Source organism: Lissotriton helveticus, chromosome 2_1, assembly GCF_964261635.1.
Source record: "Lissotriton helveticus chromosome 2_1, aLisHel1.1, whole genome shotgun sequence".
Lineage (NCBI taxonomy): Eukaryota > Metazoa > Chordata > Amphibia > Caudata > Salamandridae > Lissotriton > Lissotriton helveticus.
Window position 1 is genome coordinate 869,246,530 of NC_136059.1, and position 19,635 is coordinate 869,266,164.

A 19,635-nucleotide genomic window follows, 5' to 3' on the forward strand; every position below is an offset into this window, starting at 1 on the left:
GCATTATGTATTTTGGGGTGGTAAGGTATACACTATACTCTATAGTATGTTGTACTATGTTATACTATGCATAGATTAGTAAATATGACCATAGTTAGCGTGGAGTGGGTGTCATGTATTCCTATAGGTTCTGAATCGATCCCCCTATTCCTGACCCTATTCTGGTTAAACTAACTATCAAGTTAACTAACAGTCAGCCCATGAGGCAAGAACAGCCCCCATGATGCAGATACCGTTATCTGACGCAGTCACACTACGGCACAGGAACGTGTTATCTGATTAGGTCATAACGCTTGAGATCTAATTAGACAAGCGACATTCCTCCAGCCCCTGATAAGGCATACGACGTTCTCATAACAAATCAAACCTATGACAACCTGGAAAATCCGTGCGGCCATTGTTTTGATTTCACAGAGAACTTCAGTAAAAGAATGTGCTAACGAGCAAGTCGTATGACATCTTTATTGACGTATCTATGTCCATCCTTACGTCAATCTCGGCACCTTTAAGGTATAAATATTGCCGATCTTGCCCTATGCAAACACACGCGTGGTGACGAGACGGAGCAGCCATACTTGCCGAAGCCGAGAGCAGAAGCAGACCCCGCTGGCAGCAGCCCCGCCTTCCTGACGCGCTGAGAGACGCGCTGCTATCTCAAGCCGAGAGACCCAGCACCGGCGCTTTCGGGCAGCCCTCGCAGGCAGCCTGGAATATCGAGAGCAGAGAAAGAGATACCATTCCTCATTCATCCTATATTCCAGGTACAGAACTGAATAACCCCTCACAGAGAATTCTTTAGTTATTCACTTGGCAAAAACAAACTTAACTTAAAACTGTAACTTTCTATTCCCGCCCACGCATTAGACTTAGGTCAGGTACACGGGGTAGGCGTATTTAGAAACACCAGTTGAGTACCTTTAGTCAAATGTATATGTGTATGTAAATATATTTTAATCATTTTAAACATCATATGGCTCAGAAACCATATCAATGTTTTTACAGTATTATTTTATACTATTGCTTTTAATGTATGCACTTTACTTAACTATAAGTATTGCAATAATATCGATCCATTTCTCTTGTACGAGAAAAGAGACTGATCAATAAATAACACCTTTTTATTGAACACGCCCGTCTCTTCCTTTTCTCTACAATCTGATGAGACTAAGAATGCACGTACTGACTGAGTAAAATAATTGCCTTGTGCTCACACGACTCTTGAGATTGACTCTTGATTAGGGGAGAGCAAAGTGTCATGTTCTATGGTTGTCAGAAACTAAATCCCTTCTTGTCTAATCAGGGGAGTTAATTCTTTCCTGAACATTCGAGAAAGTTTCTAGCGAACTCTGAGCTACGCTGGCAAACCCAAAACTTAAGTCTAGTATCGACAGTAGTAGACCTAGTTAACGTCTGGCCTAGGCCTTTACTGCTGTAGGTATTATTCCAATGCGCAGAGCCTATTGGGAAAATAGGAACTACACTACAGCATGCGGTGGCATCCAGACCTGCTGAGTCCGATTGTTCAGAAATGACGTCAGCCAGTCTAGGGCCGAGCCAGTAATGCCAATGGCGGACAGTCTGGTGAGGAGAAGGAACCGTGTCGAAGGCGGCAGAGAGATCCACCAAAATCAGAACCGCTATGCCGCCTCGTCCAGGCACTCCCAAATAGCTTCAGGCACCTCAACCAGCGCTGTTTCAGTGCTGTAGGCTGCCCGAAACCCTGATTGGCCGGATGTAGGCATTACAGGTCTCAACATAATTGTCCAGTTGACAAAACGCCAATTTTTCGCAAATTTTAGCCAACACCGGTAGCAAAGAGATGCCGGTAGCTTGATGGGGCGGTTGGATCCATCACGGGTTATTTTTTTAGGAGCGGCAATAGCTTAGCCTGCTTCCAGCCTGATGGGACAGTCGCAGTAGAGAAGGAGAGGTTAACTATCTGAGTGACCTCCCCACATACCGTCTCAGCCACTCCCCCAAGCACTCGGGCCGGACTGGGATCCGTTGGGGACCCCAACTTCATGGACCTTAGTATTACCAGGATATAGCCATACCATATACTCTTAAGTGCATTATAATCCTCGCGGTTAATGCTAACTTTGGTTTGGCTTATCAAAACATGTTGTGCAAGGTGTCAAACACTTTGGAATACTACCTCCCCTACCAGTTCTGGGGTCTGGGGTAGCATTCCACCCTTCTAGAGGGAGAAGACATGTAGTTACTGGTAAACCCGGTTAAAGTTAAACCGAGCACCTGCATCACAAAATGGATGCTGCTGCCACAGACACGAGTCTGCCCTCCTGCTGCTGGATGAAACTCCGGCAGGCGAGGCCTGGACAATAGGTTTCCTGTCCAAGGAGGTGATGGCACCTCCCCAGACAGGCTTTAGTGTACTGGGGCAGGGTGGGTTGCATTCAGTGAATGCTTTTCAGACAGTGCCTGGGGCACACAAGGTGCTCCATGCATTTCCCAGTTCAAACCGGTAGCTGGGGCGCTCAGCCAGTGAAACTGGACAAAGGGGAAGGGGTGTAACCACCCCTCCCCAGGTTCTCCCATAGGTGGGACCCTAGAGTTAGTACAACCCTTAATCTTGCTATTAGAATAGGATCCCAGGCCCTGAGACTTTAGATTACATTGGTCGAAATTCTGATACATAATTCATGGACCTTCGACATTCCATTTCGACTGGAAGACGGAAGAAATCTCAAGGAGTAACCACCCTATCCAAACTGGCACCAACAGCATCTTTGCCGGTCTGCATTTTCGAGGCTCCCGCCGGATCTTGAAGAATCTGCGACACAGGACACATACTTCCAGATATCTGACGCTGACCTGCGCTCCCAGCAAAGCTGAGACCGGTGGCGGACACGAGAGACGTGGGACCGGAACTCTTGGACATCCTGCATCCTTGCTACTGCACCTACTTCCCGAGGTATCCAGAAGTTGTGCATTGGGGTATTTGAAGCCCCAGCCCGAGCACCTTTTGCACCGAAGCTCAGAGGCCAACACTCCACGAGTGTCCCGTGGGCCCGCTTTGTACATTTCAGCTCGACGCGTCTTCAAGGGTTCCTAGTCCGTTGGTTAGTGAGCCCCCACGAAGACCAATCTTCACTTTCTTGAGCTTTCCTGGTTGCTCTAGACTTGCTCCCACTCTTCTCCAAAGGAGGAGTTCCTCAGACCTTGCTGGTGTGCTCCGAATCCCATCTCGACATCCTGCATGGATTGCGTTTGCCAAGGCTCCTTGGGTCCAATCCGGATTCTGACACCGCAGTCAACTAGATCCTTCGTGGGGAAGCTCGAATCCAGCTCCTGGTCATCGTCCACGCCTCCTGGACCCCGTGGCTGAAGAGACAAGATTCACCTCTTTAATCCGAAAGCACCCGACATCGGCTGGCATCTGCTTTCCGCCATCCTGGTCACTGGCTAGTGACCAAGACTCTGTCCCTTCTCCTTTCAGGTTCTTCACATCTCCGATCCACCTGGACACTTTTCCTATGGTCGCCTGCAGCACTTCTTCGCAGCTCTCCATGGGAATCGATGACGAAACCGACAGCAAAAGACACCTATGCACCCGGCTTCCCTGGATGAGGTAACACGAGTACGCCGGTGCTCCCGTGGGTCTTCACGAAGTGTCCTAGTCTAAAAGGGTTTCATCGTAGTTCACCTAGAAGTGCCCTTAATCTTTAAACTTGTAACTTGTTCGTTCTCCATAGAAAGTCAATGGTAACCCGCGGCTTTGTTTAGACACTGCACGTGTCTCCCGTGGGCCTCCTACATCCTAACCCTTGGTGGTTCTAGGCAGCCCCAGCGATTCCACAGGCCCTCGGCCTGCTTTGTAACTCACTTGTGGTTCTTATACCACTATTTTAGTATATGGTTTGTGAGGCCCCTAGGGCATAACGTATACTGTGCAATTTATCGTATGCTAATTAAGTTCCTTGTATTGCACTTGTACCTCTGACCTCATAAAGAGTCCAGAGGGGTTGTGTTTAGAATAAATACATATATATTTGATATATACCTTGTGTGCTGTGCTTTCATTTGATCATTCAGGAGATTATAATTGGTAAAACAACTAGCTTAACTAGCCCACTCGCTGACATAGCACAGGAAGCTGGACTTACGATATTTTCTTATGCAGACGATACCCAGCTTATTTTCTCTCTTTCGACTAATAGCACCGCTAAATCACCATCCCTTAAAATAGGCTTATAAAATATTGCGGGATGGATGCACGCAAACAAACTTAAATTGAATGGAGGAAAAACGGAACTCTTGATTTTGGGTGGCAATAAAGATCTTTGGGGACCGCAACATTGGCCTCACCAAATGGGTTCCCCTCCCACACCTTCTCAATCTGTCTGTAATCTGGGTATTCTAATAGATGATCAGTTGACTATGCGTCAACAAGCAATTAAGGTTGTGTCAATATGTTTTACCATTTTAAAATGGTTAAAAAAGATCTTATGGATGCTGCCTTCTACAACACAGAAAACGGTTGTCCAGGCACTGATCATCTCAAGATTAGACTACGGAAATATCCTGTACTTTGGGGCAAATAAGGATGTAATCCGTAGGCTACAAGTGGTCCAAAATTCGGCAGCTAGACTCCTATGTCAGCTACCTCGAACAGCCTCCATTTCTAAGTCACTCCGGGACCTACACTGGCTAAGAATTGAAAATCCCTGTGCTACATGTACAAAATCAATGCCGGCACGGCCCCTCATTATCTGAGCACCTTGGTTTACAATTACAAGCCAACTCGCGCCCTTAGATCCTCGAAGCAAGCCAAACTTGTGACCCCTAGATTCAAACTGACCCGTATAGGCGGCCGCTCTTTCTCTTTGCTCGCTCCTGCTCTGTGGAATTCAATGCCTCTTTCACTTCGCTTGGAACAAAACTATATCAAATTTAGGAAATGCATCAAAACTTGGTTATTTAATATATAGTTTTGTCTCTCTTGTTGCTCTGTTGTTTAGCTTGTGTCCGTAAGGCGCCGGGAAACCTCCAGGTAGCTGTTGCGCCATATACATTTAAATATGATGATAATAATAATAACTCGCCTCTAAGTCTTAGCCTGAAGGATGCTCTTGTTGTAGACGAATCTAGGACTCTAATTAAATATTCCCGATTTATGTCCTCATGTGGTTATATCAAATAATATCCTTATATAGGCATAAGAATCATACCCATATTAAGACATAGCCAATGCAGTCCAAATACGGCAAGGCTACTCCCATAGACTCCTAGAAAGCACAACGTGTTCTTAAACAAACCAAGCCTCCAGCAGCCCGGGAATTCCCCCTGCTTCTGTATTGATTTGTCCTAGAACTCCTGGAGCCCTGAAAGAACTGCGAGTTCTGAGTGACGTCTTATGTCCAACCTTACGTCAAACTGGGCACCTTCCAGGTATAAATATACCAGCATCTGCCCTAGCAAAACACACGATGGTTTGGAGCAGATCGACAATCTACTTGCCCGACGCCCTGCTGTAGCAAGTGCCGAAGGAAGCCGGCCCTCCCATTGACGCACTGAGAGAGACGCTGTCTTTTCTCCTGCCGAGAAATCCAGCTCCAGTGTTTCCCTGTCACCCTTGCGGGTTGCTGGGATATCGAGTCCTGAGAAAGAGATACAAGACCTCCTTGATTCTATAACCAAGGTACGGAGCTGATTAGACCCTTAGAGAATTCTTGATTCAGATTTTTGGCAGAAACTATCTTAACTCAAACTACATCTCACTTACTCCTTCCCAAGTACTAGGCTTAGGTCCGGTACACCGGGGTAGGCGTATCTTAGAAGCACCAGTTGAGTACGTTTAGTACTTATTTTATCATTGTGTGTATTGTACCCATTTTAAACACCGTATGGCTTAGAATCCATACCATGCTTTTACAGTATTACTTTGTAATACTCTTTTTACTGTACGCACTTTACTTTATGGGAAGTATTGCAATTGTAGCAATTCACTTCTCTTGCATGAGACAGAAGACTGTTCAATAAATAACCTCCTTTATTGAAAACGCCAGTCTCTCTGTTTCTCTGCTCTTCTGGTGAAACTAATCATGCACGAGTGACTGAGTAAAATAGCTATCTATTGTTTCCGCGACTCTCGAGGTATACTCCTTATTATGGAGGGAGCAAAGTTGTCATGTTTATGCGGTTGTCAGAAACTAATCCCTTCTTGTGTACTCGAGAAAATTTCTAGTGACCTCTGAGCTAGCTGGCATTTCATAATTAAGTCTAACATATTCAATAGAGACCTAGGGGACTCTAAAAGACATATTTACCAGGTGGAGCCCTTGGGACCTGTTGCCAGTCGCCTGTGAATCGGAACCCAGAACTCGCCGCACCTGCTTCGCGGGTGCCGCATCGCGGTCTTGGTCATCGGAGGGAGCTGCTGTTGTGTGGGGCAGTTCTGTGTGCCTACTGGGGGCGTGTGGGCTGGCTGGAAGAACGTGCCGAACGCTGCAGGGACTCCAAGTACCAGGAGTCCCTGCCTGACCTGACACACCTGGTCACGCGTTCGGCCGGAAGCCCCGCCCGCACAGTAGAGTTAAAACGCTCCCGCTCACCACTGCATTTGGGACTCTAAAAGACATATTTACCAGGTGGAGCCCTTGGGACCTGTTGCCAGTCGCCTGTGAATCGGAACCCAGAACTCGCCGCACCCGCTTCGCGGGTGCCGCATCGCGGGTGCCGCATCGCGGTCTTGGTCATCGGAGGGAGCTGCTGTTGTGTGGGGCAGTTCTGTGTGCCTACTGGGGGCGTGTGGGCTGGCTGGAAGAATGTGCCGAATGCTGCAGGGACTCCAAGTACTAGGAGTCCCTGCCTGACCTGACACACCTGGTCACGCGTTCGGCCAGAAGCCCCGCCTGCGTTCACCTTAGGCACTATTTAACAGATCTTGATCGCCGCAACGCGTGAGCGTTGCGGGAGAAGCCCGGGACAAGGGCGGGACCATCTGTGGCCGCCTGGGGCCGTAAGAGGCCGGGACGAGCCACCCCTCTTATATCTAGGGTGGACTTGCACAAGAGACACTACTAAGGAGGGTTTTGTATATTATTAGACACTGTTAAAACCCGGCCATTTGTACAGTCACTTCTGGGTAGAGTGCCCCGATAATATACAGCAGGAGTGTCACACTGTACTATCATGATTAAAACAAACCCTAAAGTGTGCTCTGGGTCTGCCAGGGTTGGAACCTTGGACGCCTTTCTTAAACTAGCTGAAAGTGCAGTGGCAAAAGAAATCGAACTTGTGGAGAGAAGGCGTTCGCTGGACCCATCCTGTGCCACTGTACCCCCAATATTAGTCCCTGAGACAATGGATAGCACGATGGTTTCATCTGCCCTTGTACATCTCCCGCAGGCTATTAACGGGTCAGTACTAGTTGACAGTTTATCTATTAGCTCGGCACCACCTTCCCCATCTTCTGTTAGCAGTTTAGTTCCTTCGCCCCCGGTAATACGTAATAGGCAGCGGGCAAGGCCGGTGAGCAAGACTAAGACTGTAACAGGCAAAAGAAAGGCAAATAATGCTCCCAAAGGTAGTCAGCAACAAGCTAAACAACCCAGAAAACTAAATCCCTCATCTGGGTTGGGGGGGCAGCAAAATAAGGTTATACCCAATGTGTCTGAAAGCAGAACCCCAGGCAGAAATGAGCAGTTGGTAAAAGATGTAGGGGCCAATCAGGGATGCAACATGATCGAGTTAATGAGATATATGGATGAAAGCCTCTGGTCCCTTATCTCGCCATTAATGAACAAACTTGAGCAAATAGATGGTAGATTAAATGCCATAGAAAAACATCTCCTAGACCAAAAAAGCCCCCTACCGGAGAATAATTTAACAGCGGGTCATTCCTTGAATACAATCACAACTAGAGTAAACGATTTGGTGGACTCTATGTTAACTTCTTTGCCTCCGGATATTGCCCAAAGTGTAGCACCCACCATGACTTTCCCAGCTGTAGGCCCCAGTGAGGAAGCCAAACAAGGACCTCGGGGGGCCTGTAGGGAGACTAAGTCTACTGGAACGACCATCTAAAAAAATCTTCTCACTGCATCTTCCACCGGAGGCATGCCCATACTCAGTTAATCTGGCAAATTTTCCAAAAACCCAGGCTGGCCGTGAAGAACATTGGACCACACTTAAAAATAAGGCCCTACACTTCCTTTCCGTAAAAACTGTTCTGGGTGATCATTTGTACAATAATTTTAAGATGGTGAGGAGGGTACCATGGGTGGGTACTTCCAAAAAATGTATGGATGGTGATTGTGTTGTGGTGAGTTTTAGATCCCCTAGATTGGTTAATGATATCTTGAGGCAGGCGGGATCAGAAATTATTCATCATGACTATGTAAATGTTGTTCCGCTGCGTTTTTTTTACCCCCCTCAGAAATTTGGTGTTAGAGGCGAGGGTCGGTTCAGTCGGGAAACAGTTCCCCATAGCAACTTAATTACAACAAGTAATAGATATGAGGTCCTGAGCTCGCTGGACACTAAAGACTGACTTATGGATGAAAACACCAGGGTAAGGGGAAGGGTGTGCCCAGGTGATGTAAACAGAGGGGGTTTACCAGTGGAAACTGGGCCGCAAAGCCCGTTGGAACAGTTAACCACCTCCAGTCGGGGTAGGGGCGCAGACGTAATAGAGACCAGGACCAAAGCTACTGAAATCTTTAGAGGTGAAAGCGGGTTGGATTCTGGCCATGTTGAAACCCTGGAACACACTCAGACTAGCGGGGGCACAGGAGAAGCTCAAGAAGTAGTAAGAGTTATCTCCTGGAACATAGCAGGTCTGGCATCCAAACTTAATAACACTGAGTGGTGCCACTATATTAGTGGCTACCAGATAATTAGCCTTCAGGAAACATGGGTGGTAGATAATAGTACCTATCACATCCAGGGGTATTAATGTTTTTTTGTCCCGGCACAAAAATCCAGATCAGGCAGAGCCATGGGAGGCCTATCCATATATGTAGACCTGAACCTTCAGGGTACTTGGTCCAATACGACTGGAGTTCGTATGCTATTCAAGGGGTACGATTTAAGGGGAAGGGGTTAAGGTTGACCATGTTCAACCATTCCTGAGTGCGAGAGCCTAGCATTCAGCATAGACTTCACTGCGAACAGCTCCTTCTCTGGTACTTTGATATATCGCCCCCCAGAACCAGGGAAGCTGTTTCACAGATCTCTCCCAGATATTATTTCTAATCGAATTCTAACCTCTGCCAACTACACGGTTCTAGGAGATCTCAATTTTCATTTTAACTCCCCCACAGATCTTACCGCCAGGGAATTAACAGAGGACCTTGCAGCCCTACAGTTGATCCAGCTGGTTACAGCCCCCACCCATGAAAAGGGCAACCTCCTTGACCTGATATTTAGTAACTGCACCAAGTTAATGGTAGGGCAAACCACTTGCCTTCCATGGTCGGACCACTTCCTAGTCCCACTTACCTGATTTACCGGCAAGTCCCCTTTACCGACTCCCCAACCCGTAACCAAGAGAAACTGGAAAAAACTTCCCATAGAGCCATGGATAACCAACCTAGAATGCTCTCGCCCACTACCCTGCACAGACCCCAACCAAGCAAATAAAAATTATGAGGGTTGGATCAGGGACTCATTGGACATGATCCTCCCTCTACGGAAATCTGTACCTAAGAGGTTGCATAAATCCGCGCCCTGGTTCTCAGACACCTTGAGAGACCAGAAACGCCTCTGCAGGAAAAAAGAGAGAGCTTGGCGACTTGACCCTCTTCCTGGAAAAAAATCCCAATACAAAGAGGCAATCAAGGCCTACAGAAATGGGGTCAGGGCGGCCCAGGCCTCCTACTTTGCAGACAAAATAATGGCAGCCAATTCAAAACCTAAGGAAATTTTCCATTTAGTAAAAAAATGTATCAACGTGAACACTGCTCCCCCTGTTACAAAAACGCCGGAACAATGTAACGAACTCGCAGACTTCTTCCATAATAAAGTCACTCAGATTTACTCCTCCTTCCCGATAGTAACCAACAATTCAGAAACACCCAATCATACTCTTCTGAGCAACCCTCCCCCCCGGCCAGCCAATTTTGGAACGTTTCCCCCCATTATACCTGGACACACTGCACCAACTGGCATGTCAAGTTAAATCCGGCTCTCCCCGCGACCCTGCCCCACCAGAGATACTGCTCCAGGCAAGCCAAGCCACCCTTCCCGTGGTGCTGGATCTTCTTAACTCCTCCATCTCCTCCTGTACAGTACCCACTGGATGGAAGAGAGCTATGGTACGGGCATTGTTGAAAAAGCCCACTCTCAACCCAGAAGATCACTCCAGTTACCGCCCAATCTCACTACTTCCCTGGGTAAGTAAGGTGCTGGAGAAGTACATAAATACCCAGCTAGTACAATTCCTGGAAAGCAACTCGCTCCTCGACCCAACCCAGACAGGATTCAGGCCCAAGCACGGCACTGAAACTGCCCTGCTTGCAGTCACTGAAGAGTCACGAAAGATACTAGATCAGGGAGGATCAGTGGCAGTGATCCTCCTTGATCTAAGTGCGGCCTTCGACACGGTCAGCTATGCCACCTTGCTGAACCGTCTATGCAACATCGGTGTCACAGGCGATGCTCTAAGGTGGTTTGAGTCATTCCTGAACAACAGATCTTTCCAGATCTTTGACGGGGACACAATTTCAGCCAGAAAACCCCTGAACTGCGGGTACCGCAGGGCTCCTCATTGAGCCCTGCGCTGTTCAATGTATATATGAAACCGCTGGCCGGGATCGTCGAACCTTATGGTATAAAAATGGTATCATATGCTGACGATACCCAGCTAGTGGTTTCATTGGCTCAAGAGGGTACCAGACATACGTCAGAAAGTCTGATGAAGTGCCTAGAGGATATCAAGGAGTGGATGACATGCTCCTCCTTAAAACTTAATGGAGATAAAACCGAGCTCATGCTCCTGGGCCCGGTATCACCAGTGTCATTCACCTCCTTATGGCCTCCGTGCCTGGGCACCCCTCCCATCCCCAAGGAAAGCGTAAAAAGCCTAGGAATATGGCTTGACAATAATCTCTCCTTTTCCACTCAGGTGACCAAACTATCCGCCACTTGTTTTGGCTTACTTAGAACACTAAGGAAAGTCCTTCCCCTCCTTCCAATGGAAGCCAAACAATTGGCAGTACAGGGCCTGATTCAGTCCCGGTTGGACTCGAACAACGCCCTGTATGTTGGAGCCCCCGAGATGACCCTGCGAAAGCTACAAGTGGTGCAGAATTGTGCAGCCCGCACCCTGCTACAGATTCCACGGATGCAGTCTGCCAGACCCGCATTGAACAGTCTACACTGGCTTCCAGTGAGACAGAGAGTGGCATTTAAGGCATTATGCATCGCCCACCGGGCTTTCTGGAAGTCAGGTCCAGCTATCATTGACAAGCTAGTTACTCAATACCATCTTAAGAGAAACCTCCGGTCTACGGAGGCCTTCCTGGCCGTGGTACCCAGAGTAAGGAGAGCCAGGACCGGAGGAAGGATGTTCTCCTTAAACGCCTCTAGGATGTGGAACTCACTCCCCCTACAACTCCGGACTAATTCAAACCTACTCTCCTTCCGCAAACAATTGAAAACCTACCTGTTTGCTAGGTCCACTGAATCCTAATCTCTCCGTTATTCCCAGTTCTGTCTTCATGCTTCAGCGCTTGGACGCCCACTGGGCAGCCACCGCGCTATATAAATAACAATACAATACAATACAATACAACGTTTTTAAAAATGAGGCTGGGGGAGACTCTAACACATTCCCAGGGGAACTGGATGATAGATTAGGCCAGGAAACTATAGTTAGGAAAGGGGCACATGTACAAGCTATATTGGTTATGGTAGACTTTAACTGTCACCTTTGTCCGGCCCTAGTTCCAATAGACGCTGATTGGTCACATTGCCCTGTGGAGAACGGGCCGCATTTTGTTCATACGCCGGAAGGTCTGGCTTTCAGTAAACTCCTTCACAGCCATGATTTAGAGCACACAATTAATATGATGGTTGTGCAGAGGGATGGCAGTCTACCACCGACATTTAAGGGCAGAGGGTGTTCCTCATTTATCGACTATATCCTAGTCTCCAGATTTTTAAAAAACAGAATTACTAGTGTAGAGATAGAATGGAACACTTTTAGTGACCACAATCCCCTGGTACTAAAGCTGCTTTATGTGGCTGGCCCTAGAAGGAGACCGTATGGCACAGCTATTGAGAAGGTAACGGACCAGGGCAGGCGTCTGAGGTGGTCCAAAATAAATGGGGAAACTTTCTATAAATCCCTGATGGACACTGGGAAATCTGCCTTTGAGGATTGTCTAAATACGGCAGTACAAGGTCTACCGCTACTTGCAGCATTTGGGCAGATTACTAAACTGATAGATTGACTGTTAAAAACAAGGGCGCCTACAAGGAATCATTGTCACCCACGATGGTTCGATCGAGATTGCTCACAGGCCTTAAGGGAGCTTAAAAGCAGTCTCAAAACTAGACCAAGGGACCCCCAACAAGTTGCACTGTGCAGGAACAAATATAAGAGTGAGACCAAGAGGAGGAAATTAGCCCTACAAGGGGAAGCATGGGCAGACTTAAGAGAAGCGGGGGGAAAAAGGGACATGTCTGAATTCTGGACCAATGGTGCTATTGCAAGCTATGGGAGGAGGGTAGGTAGATGGTGCCCCGAACAGGTTATGAACCTTTATTGTTCTATATGCTGCCCCAAAGTCATCTATGGGGCAGAAGTATGGGGCTTCGCTAACATCTCGCAACTCCAGTGGGAGGAAAACAAATACTTAAGATCCATCTTGAAAGCCCCACCAAGTACCGCTGGTATAGTAGCCCATAGGGAATTGGGGAGGCTATACCTTGAAGACCTGGTAAAGCTCAGACCGATAATGGCTTGGTTAAAAATTTGGTCGAACCCCGAGGCGTCTTTGAGCAGGGAAATTTTAAAGGACTGCTTAGGAAGAGAGAAATGTATGAGAATCCCATGGCTCAGCTATGTAAAGGTCGCCTTAGAAGCTCTGGGCTACAAGAACCTCTTTACTGATCCGGTAGCAATTGCACCCCAGCATAAAGTGATCGTAAAGAAAGCCGTTTTAGCCCAGAAAACAACAGAGAGAGCTGAGGCCGAAGGGTTAAAAAAAGACTGTGCGGGCTTATACTCTTGTCAAGAGCACTGAGGGAATGGAGCCATATTTGTACCACATGCATAACGCCCAGGATAGGTTTTTAATGTGTGGTTTTAGGCTCAATTTTTTACCATATTTATTAGTATCACCAGTAGGGTTTTTAACTACAATTGAGCAGAAGGGAACCTGCAGCTGTGACAATAGGTCTCCGCAGGATTCCCTTCATTTTGTATTGTTGTGTCCTTTTTATTCAATGCCCAGGCGCAGATTCTTGGTAAACATTTTAAAACAAGCTAATATGAAACATGCTAGTGAGGCCTTAATCTATCTACAACAAGCATCTGACCCGTTGACACTGTGTTGAATTTTATCAAAGTGGCGGTCCGATTAAGGGTAACCAGAGGGGAGGTATGATTGTTAAGATTGTCATTGTATTCTCTGAGATTCCCTTTCCCCTTTTATTTGTATCTAATAGTATTACAAGCAGGATTCTGTCAAATATTTAATTGAATTTTAAACTGTTGTATGTATATATGTGCTTTTATGGTGATTTTTAATCATCGAATAAAGAATTCTTGACTTGACTAGTCGACCTAAGTCCTACGTCTAAACTATCATTTATGTTATTCCAATGCGCAGAGCCTATTGGGAATATAGGAACTACACTACACTCTCCACAGCTACCACTTGGATAGCTTTCTATAAGGTTGACTTTACAACCTACCATCAATAAGGGTCGTTTGGACTGGTGCAAGGTGCCCACTAGAATAGTGGACTTCATATACCAGGCCAACTTCTCACAATGACATTTTCTAGAATTGATTAATTTGCAGGTTTGTCCAACTGTCTCTTGAGTCAATGGTTATTTTAGAAGTGAGAATTTCTCACACGTGCATCAATGTGCTTGAGAATGGGGATTGGCTACTTTCATGTAATTGTTTTAAAAATGTTTTGATTTTTAAGTAATCGGGGAGGAATAGTATTATGAAGTTGGGGCCTTAGCTTTGAAGCGAATTCAGTCATTTAGTGTGACCTTGCTGATATTCTAGAGTCAATAACAATTTAGTGGTGGGTCTTGGAGACTTGTGCTGCAAGCACCATTGTATGTCTTGAATTTGAGTCAGTGATGTAGTAGGCTTGATGTAGAATTTGCCATTTTGCCTTTTTTTTTTTTGAAGATGCATATAATCAACTAAGGTATTCAAAAGCAAACGCCAACTTTGACCGTAGATATGACCTGATCCAAAATATATTTCAAAATGAGCTCTTTAAGGGTAATCGGTGAGTGGAATGATGAAAACATGGGATAAGTGGCTGGGAATATTCTTGCTGCACATTACACATGTATATGTTGACTTCAGTATGTTGCTGTAAGCTTGTTAAAAAAAACGGCCTATGTCTCCAAATACTATAGCTTGGTTATATAATAAAGGAAAAAGAAACGTGCACTGTTCTCGTATTTCATTTCCTTATCTACATTTGCTTTTCTTTGTTGTTCTGCACCCAGGTCTAAGATCCTGGTTTCGAGGCATGCCACAGTTGCCCTAAGCAGATGACGAAAGACGCACAAAACAGCGTAGCTATTACTGTCCTTTTAGTCCAACATTATTATTGCTTAGATTCCCAACAATGCCTTTTTAGTCTGGTGAGGGACAGAACTAGACACACCTTTTGTTTAGTTTAGCAATGCTGGTCTATTTCACATTTGTATTCTATATTTCGGTAAAGATTTTAAATTTCCATTTCCCCGTTGTAGTGCCATTCAGAGTTTGTTCATTCTGATCCCGATTTTTGCGCCACACAAATTCAGGGTTTGTAAAAGTTGGGAGCAATTTGTACTAATGTGAAGGTGGAATGTCCTTTTTAGGTCTCGACTATTCTGTCCCGCAGGGATAGATAGGCGAGAATTATAGTAAGCACTTCAAAAACTCTACCAAACTTGCGGATCACGCACAGTTCATGTGAGCTATGCGCGTGCACCAACCAGCCATGTCACACCACCATTTGTCTGTGCCTCTCATCAGACTTCAAAGGATCTGCTCCCCCAACCCCTGCATCAGACTTCAAAGGAATGCGCTCCCGCTCCGCTCCCCCACACCCCGCCACAGCAATGCCACAAGCTTGTTGTTGTTTGTTCACCCCCATGGATCACCATGATTACTTGTGGCATACAAAGTTCTCCCATTATAAGCTCTGCATGCAAGTGTTCGTGTTTCCTTTCCCTTAATCAGTGCAGCGCGTCTTCACGGCCGCCCGCTTCATCTTTCACACCAGACCACTTACATTTTTTACCGTATTTCCTTATTAGTGCCCACATAGGTACATGCAACAATGCGCTAGTCCTTCCATCTTAAACTTGGTTTTCCTTGCATTCCAACCGAAATAAACACAGAGACAACAGAGGAATTTCTATTTGCGAGAGCTGACTCTGCTCTGATGCTCCACAACGTGCTGCCACTCTGCACCACACATTCACTGTGGCCACTGCACGGTGTCGGCAACAAAAGGCAGAACCACTCCTCCTATAAACGTAGCACGTCTGTGCTGCTTCTTCAACCATGGCCTGGGCTTTAATCAACATGCAAGCAATCCCATAATGTACGAAGTCACCTTTATTTAGTTTCAGCTACAGCCTCCTCCCCCCATCCCCTCAGTAACAGATTTGCTTTCGGCCTGAGGCGATGTTTTGGGTTTTGTTTTAGTCTAGCTTCCCCGCATTTGTTAGCCCGCATCATTCTTCACCCCACACAGTGCTGCACCCCACACAGTGCTGCACCCCACACAGTGCTGCACCCCACACAGTGCTGCACCCCACACAGTGCTGCACCCCACACACTGCTGCACGCCTCGCACTGCTGCACGCCTCGCACTGCTGCACGCCTCGCACTGCTGCACGCCTCGCACTGCTGCACGCCATGCACTGCTGCATGCCCGCGCACTGCTGCACGCCACGCACTGCTGCCCGCCTCGCACTGCTGCCCGCCTCGCACTGCTGCCCGCCTCGCACTGCTGCCCGCCTCGCACTGCTGCCCGCCTCGCACTGCTGCCCGCCTCGCACTGCTGCCCGCCTCGCACTGCTGCGCGCCTCGCACTGCTGCGCGCCTCTCACTGGCGCGCGCCTCTCATTGCAGGACACCACCGCATCACTCAGCCCAACAGCATCACTCAGCCCCACAACAGCACTGTCCTTGCTTGCTACCGACAAGCATTGCCATAGTCAATAGGACTCGCATTAGGAAAGTGTAAGCTATTGGCTTTGTGAATGACAGTGCTATCAATTTATATATTTTCAAAGCCAACACATTAAAAAAAATTGTCACTTACAATACCAATAGCTCACACTTTCCTAATGCGAGACCTATTGCATTGCAAATGCTTGTTTAGTTAGCTAAGTGCCTACAGTGAAGCGGAAGAAGGAAGAGAATGAAACTTCAAATGATTTTTAGAGAACTTTCAATTCATACTATTCCAGAGTTACAAAATGTTTATCACTTGGAGTTTGTATTGGCGAGAAGGTTTGTTGGCCGCAAAGGCATGGAAAAATTAGAATGAGAAGTTGGAACAAAGGGTGTTAAGTTTGCCTGTGGAGTACGACTGCACGAGGCAAGTCCGGTTGGGCTCAAGGAGTAAGGGAAGTAAGGATTGTGCGTCCTTTGAGGAGAGGTATTTGTGGGTGGGCTTTAGAGGTAAGTTGGAGCGTGTAGTGAGTGGTCGCAGGAACATTAGGATGTGAAATTGTGCAAGATGGTGGAGATGCGGGGTAGAACTAACCACAAGAACAGATTGGAGTCCGTGGCTAAAACGGTCAAATGTCATGCCAGGTCAGATGAATCCACTGTCACAATTGTGGAAGCTCGAAGGATGCACAGTGCAGGACAAATGAAGTAGCTTCCTTGATGTCTTCTGGGAATCTTTCCACAGGCGGTTGCTAGTGGAGGTTATTCACCAACACACAATGTATTCCATATAGTTTGTTTTTATTTCAATATTTGCATTGCAAATGAAGTCAGTTTAGTTTGGTCCCCCAGCTTGGTTACAGCCGGAAGCGGAGGAGGAAATGACCCGGTTCCCAAAAAAATAAAGCACTACAGAGCTTTGTGCAACAACAGGTGTTAAGAGCCAGCTTGAGTTTCCTAATCAGGCATTGGTGTAGGAAGAATTCCTATTAGTAAATCAAATGGTTGTGAATGCTCTTCCATCCGAGTGAGAAATAGTTTGAATCAATTGGAATTGCCCCTTTATGCTTCAGAGACCACTCTCTAGATGTGGCTTTGTAGCAAGAATTTGTTTAATATTTTGTTATCTTTTTCTTTCAGCTCGGATGCAGAAAACGGTGTGGATGAGAAAAGGAAGCATGCTCAGTTGATTCCTACAATATCTCATCCGGCGAACAGTGATGCAGAAGTATGTGAGATCAAGAAGAAACTTTCCATATCGAGGTAATGGTTGCAGCCCTAGAGTTCTCCTAGGTATCTTTAGGGTAGAATACTTTCCCCCGAAGGCTATGTATCACATTTCACAAAGTTAATAACTTAAATCTGCGAACAGATTTGGAGCCTATTCTGGCTCAATTGGACTAAGATTTGCTACAATACAATAATCAAATTTAACTCCAAATGTGCATTTGTCGCCTCTGCATATAACTTTTAGTTTTTCTAGAATGCGATCACTTCGTCATGAAGCACTGCACTAACAGTTATCCCTTTACCTTCTCAGTGGTACTTTTTTCCTGCTCAGTTTTCTAGGAAACTCGAGATGAAACATGTAAAACACTATTGGCTTTAAAAAACAAGCATTTACAATGCAATGGTTTTGCCTTTGGAAAAGTTAGAGCTATTGGCATTGTAAATGACAAACTTTGTATTTATGTGTTGGTTTTGAAAACAGATAAATAAATGGCATTGTCATTTACATTGCCAATAGCCTCTGCAGTCACTAACAATGCAGCAGGCACACCTGACACGGACAGGCAAGCAGTGGAAGAATCAATGGGACACAGCGTGCTCTCGCACAAACTTCCATTCCGTATGACACCTTTTCCATGTCCCAAAGGATTTTGCTCGGATACCATTAGCACCACATTGGGAGGCATGCTCAGCCACGTCCGAACGATGTCCGAAACAAATAAGAGGGTGAGACTAGAAATGGACTGCCTGTGGAGAAACGGAGATAATGCTTGACAGGTAGCTGGCTCTAACGTTGGCGTGTGCAGAGGACGTAGTTGAATGTCAGGCCTTCCTGACATAGGAGTGGATCTTCAACAGCCTCACCAGCCAGCTAAGCAGATACTGTGATTGGTGTCAGGGATGTCTCAGTGTTACATAAACAGCCCCTCTCTGCCATCTCTTCAGACTGGGCCCGCCTCCCTCTAATGATGAAACCCCCCTCCCTCATCCCCCTTTCGAATGAGCCACAGTGAGTCTGCAAGCCTGCCAACCCCACCCCCCGACCCCCCTGCAGTGTACGGGTCTCCTGCCGCAGGGAGGGGCAACGCCACAACCCCTCACACACGAGCGCCCTGATATTATCACAGCAGCCTGTAATTTGTCACAGAGAACAGAGCTCCGTGCCGGCGCCGCTCGGATAACAATCACCAGTGACAGCACTAAAAGCATTGTGTGTGTTTGTGCTGGGAGGGGGCGGGCTGGAGACTGGAGGGGCGATGCCGCAAATTGTTTCACGACTCCGATGTGTTGGTTAAATAACAGCATGTCAGAGAGTGGGGAATCAAAGTTAATTCAACTGTATACAGATCTCAGCAGGAGTGCAAACTTGCAGAGCTGGCTAAGTAGCTAGAAGACATTGCAGCCTCCGTTCCCTCCTATTTAGAATGGAGAAGAGCAGGAGTGTCTGTAAGTATAAGCAAAGGTGCCCGGCGAGAGGAGGGGGTAGATCTGGCGGGTCGGGGGAGGATGGAGAGAGGGGCAGGCACTGCATCATGGCATGGGTTGGAAGAACATGGGGGCTTCGCCTCGCCAGGCATCCCCCAAGTGAGTGATACCAATTCTGTCCCGCCTCCCAAATCCTTGTAAACCAACCAGAAGGGGGGGTTATCTACGCAACCACAGCGGAGTCATCCATGTGGGTTCATCCGATAAGTCGAAGGGCCCCCTTCCAGCACAGCTTTACATTGTGGGCAATAGTGGAACGGTCTAATGTTCCTACTTTGAAGCAGGAACCTGGAACTTCTGTAAGGCTGAGAAGATTTAAGACTCTAATCATATGCTGGTACTAAACTATACACCATGGTCCTTAGCTAATACGACTCAGACTTGAACTCCTGATAATTTCATATTGTAGGGAGACATGTGGATATAGTCTGTTGGGTAACAAGAAACAGAAGGAGTGATATGAGAGATGAGATACATATCACTTCAGAGTTATGCTATCGATGCCTAAGGAAGTAAGTGTGCAAACATGGCTTTATGATTGACTAATCAACACTGAAGGAAACATAGAAAGATGAGAATAGAAA

General features: G+C 46.8%; 1 protein-coding gene across 3 annotated transcripts in view; it reads left to right on the top strand.

Moving 5' to 3' along the window:
- GRAMD2B (GRAM domain containing 2B) overlaps nucleotides 1-19,635 on the top strand; it is a 609,764-nt gene that overhangs the window by 399,664 nt on the left and 190,465 nt on the right. For all 3 annotated transcript variants that reach the window (XM_078675589.1, XM_078675590.1, XM_078675591.1), the window contains exon 2: nucleotides 17,477-17,599. In XM_078675589.1, the coding sequence (XP_078531715.1) occupies nucleotides 17,477-17,599 (123 nt within the window). The remainder of the gene's footprint in view (nucleotides 1-17,476; nucleotides 17,600-19,635) is intronic.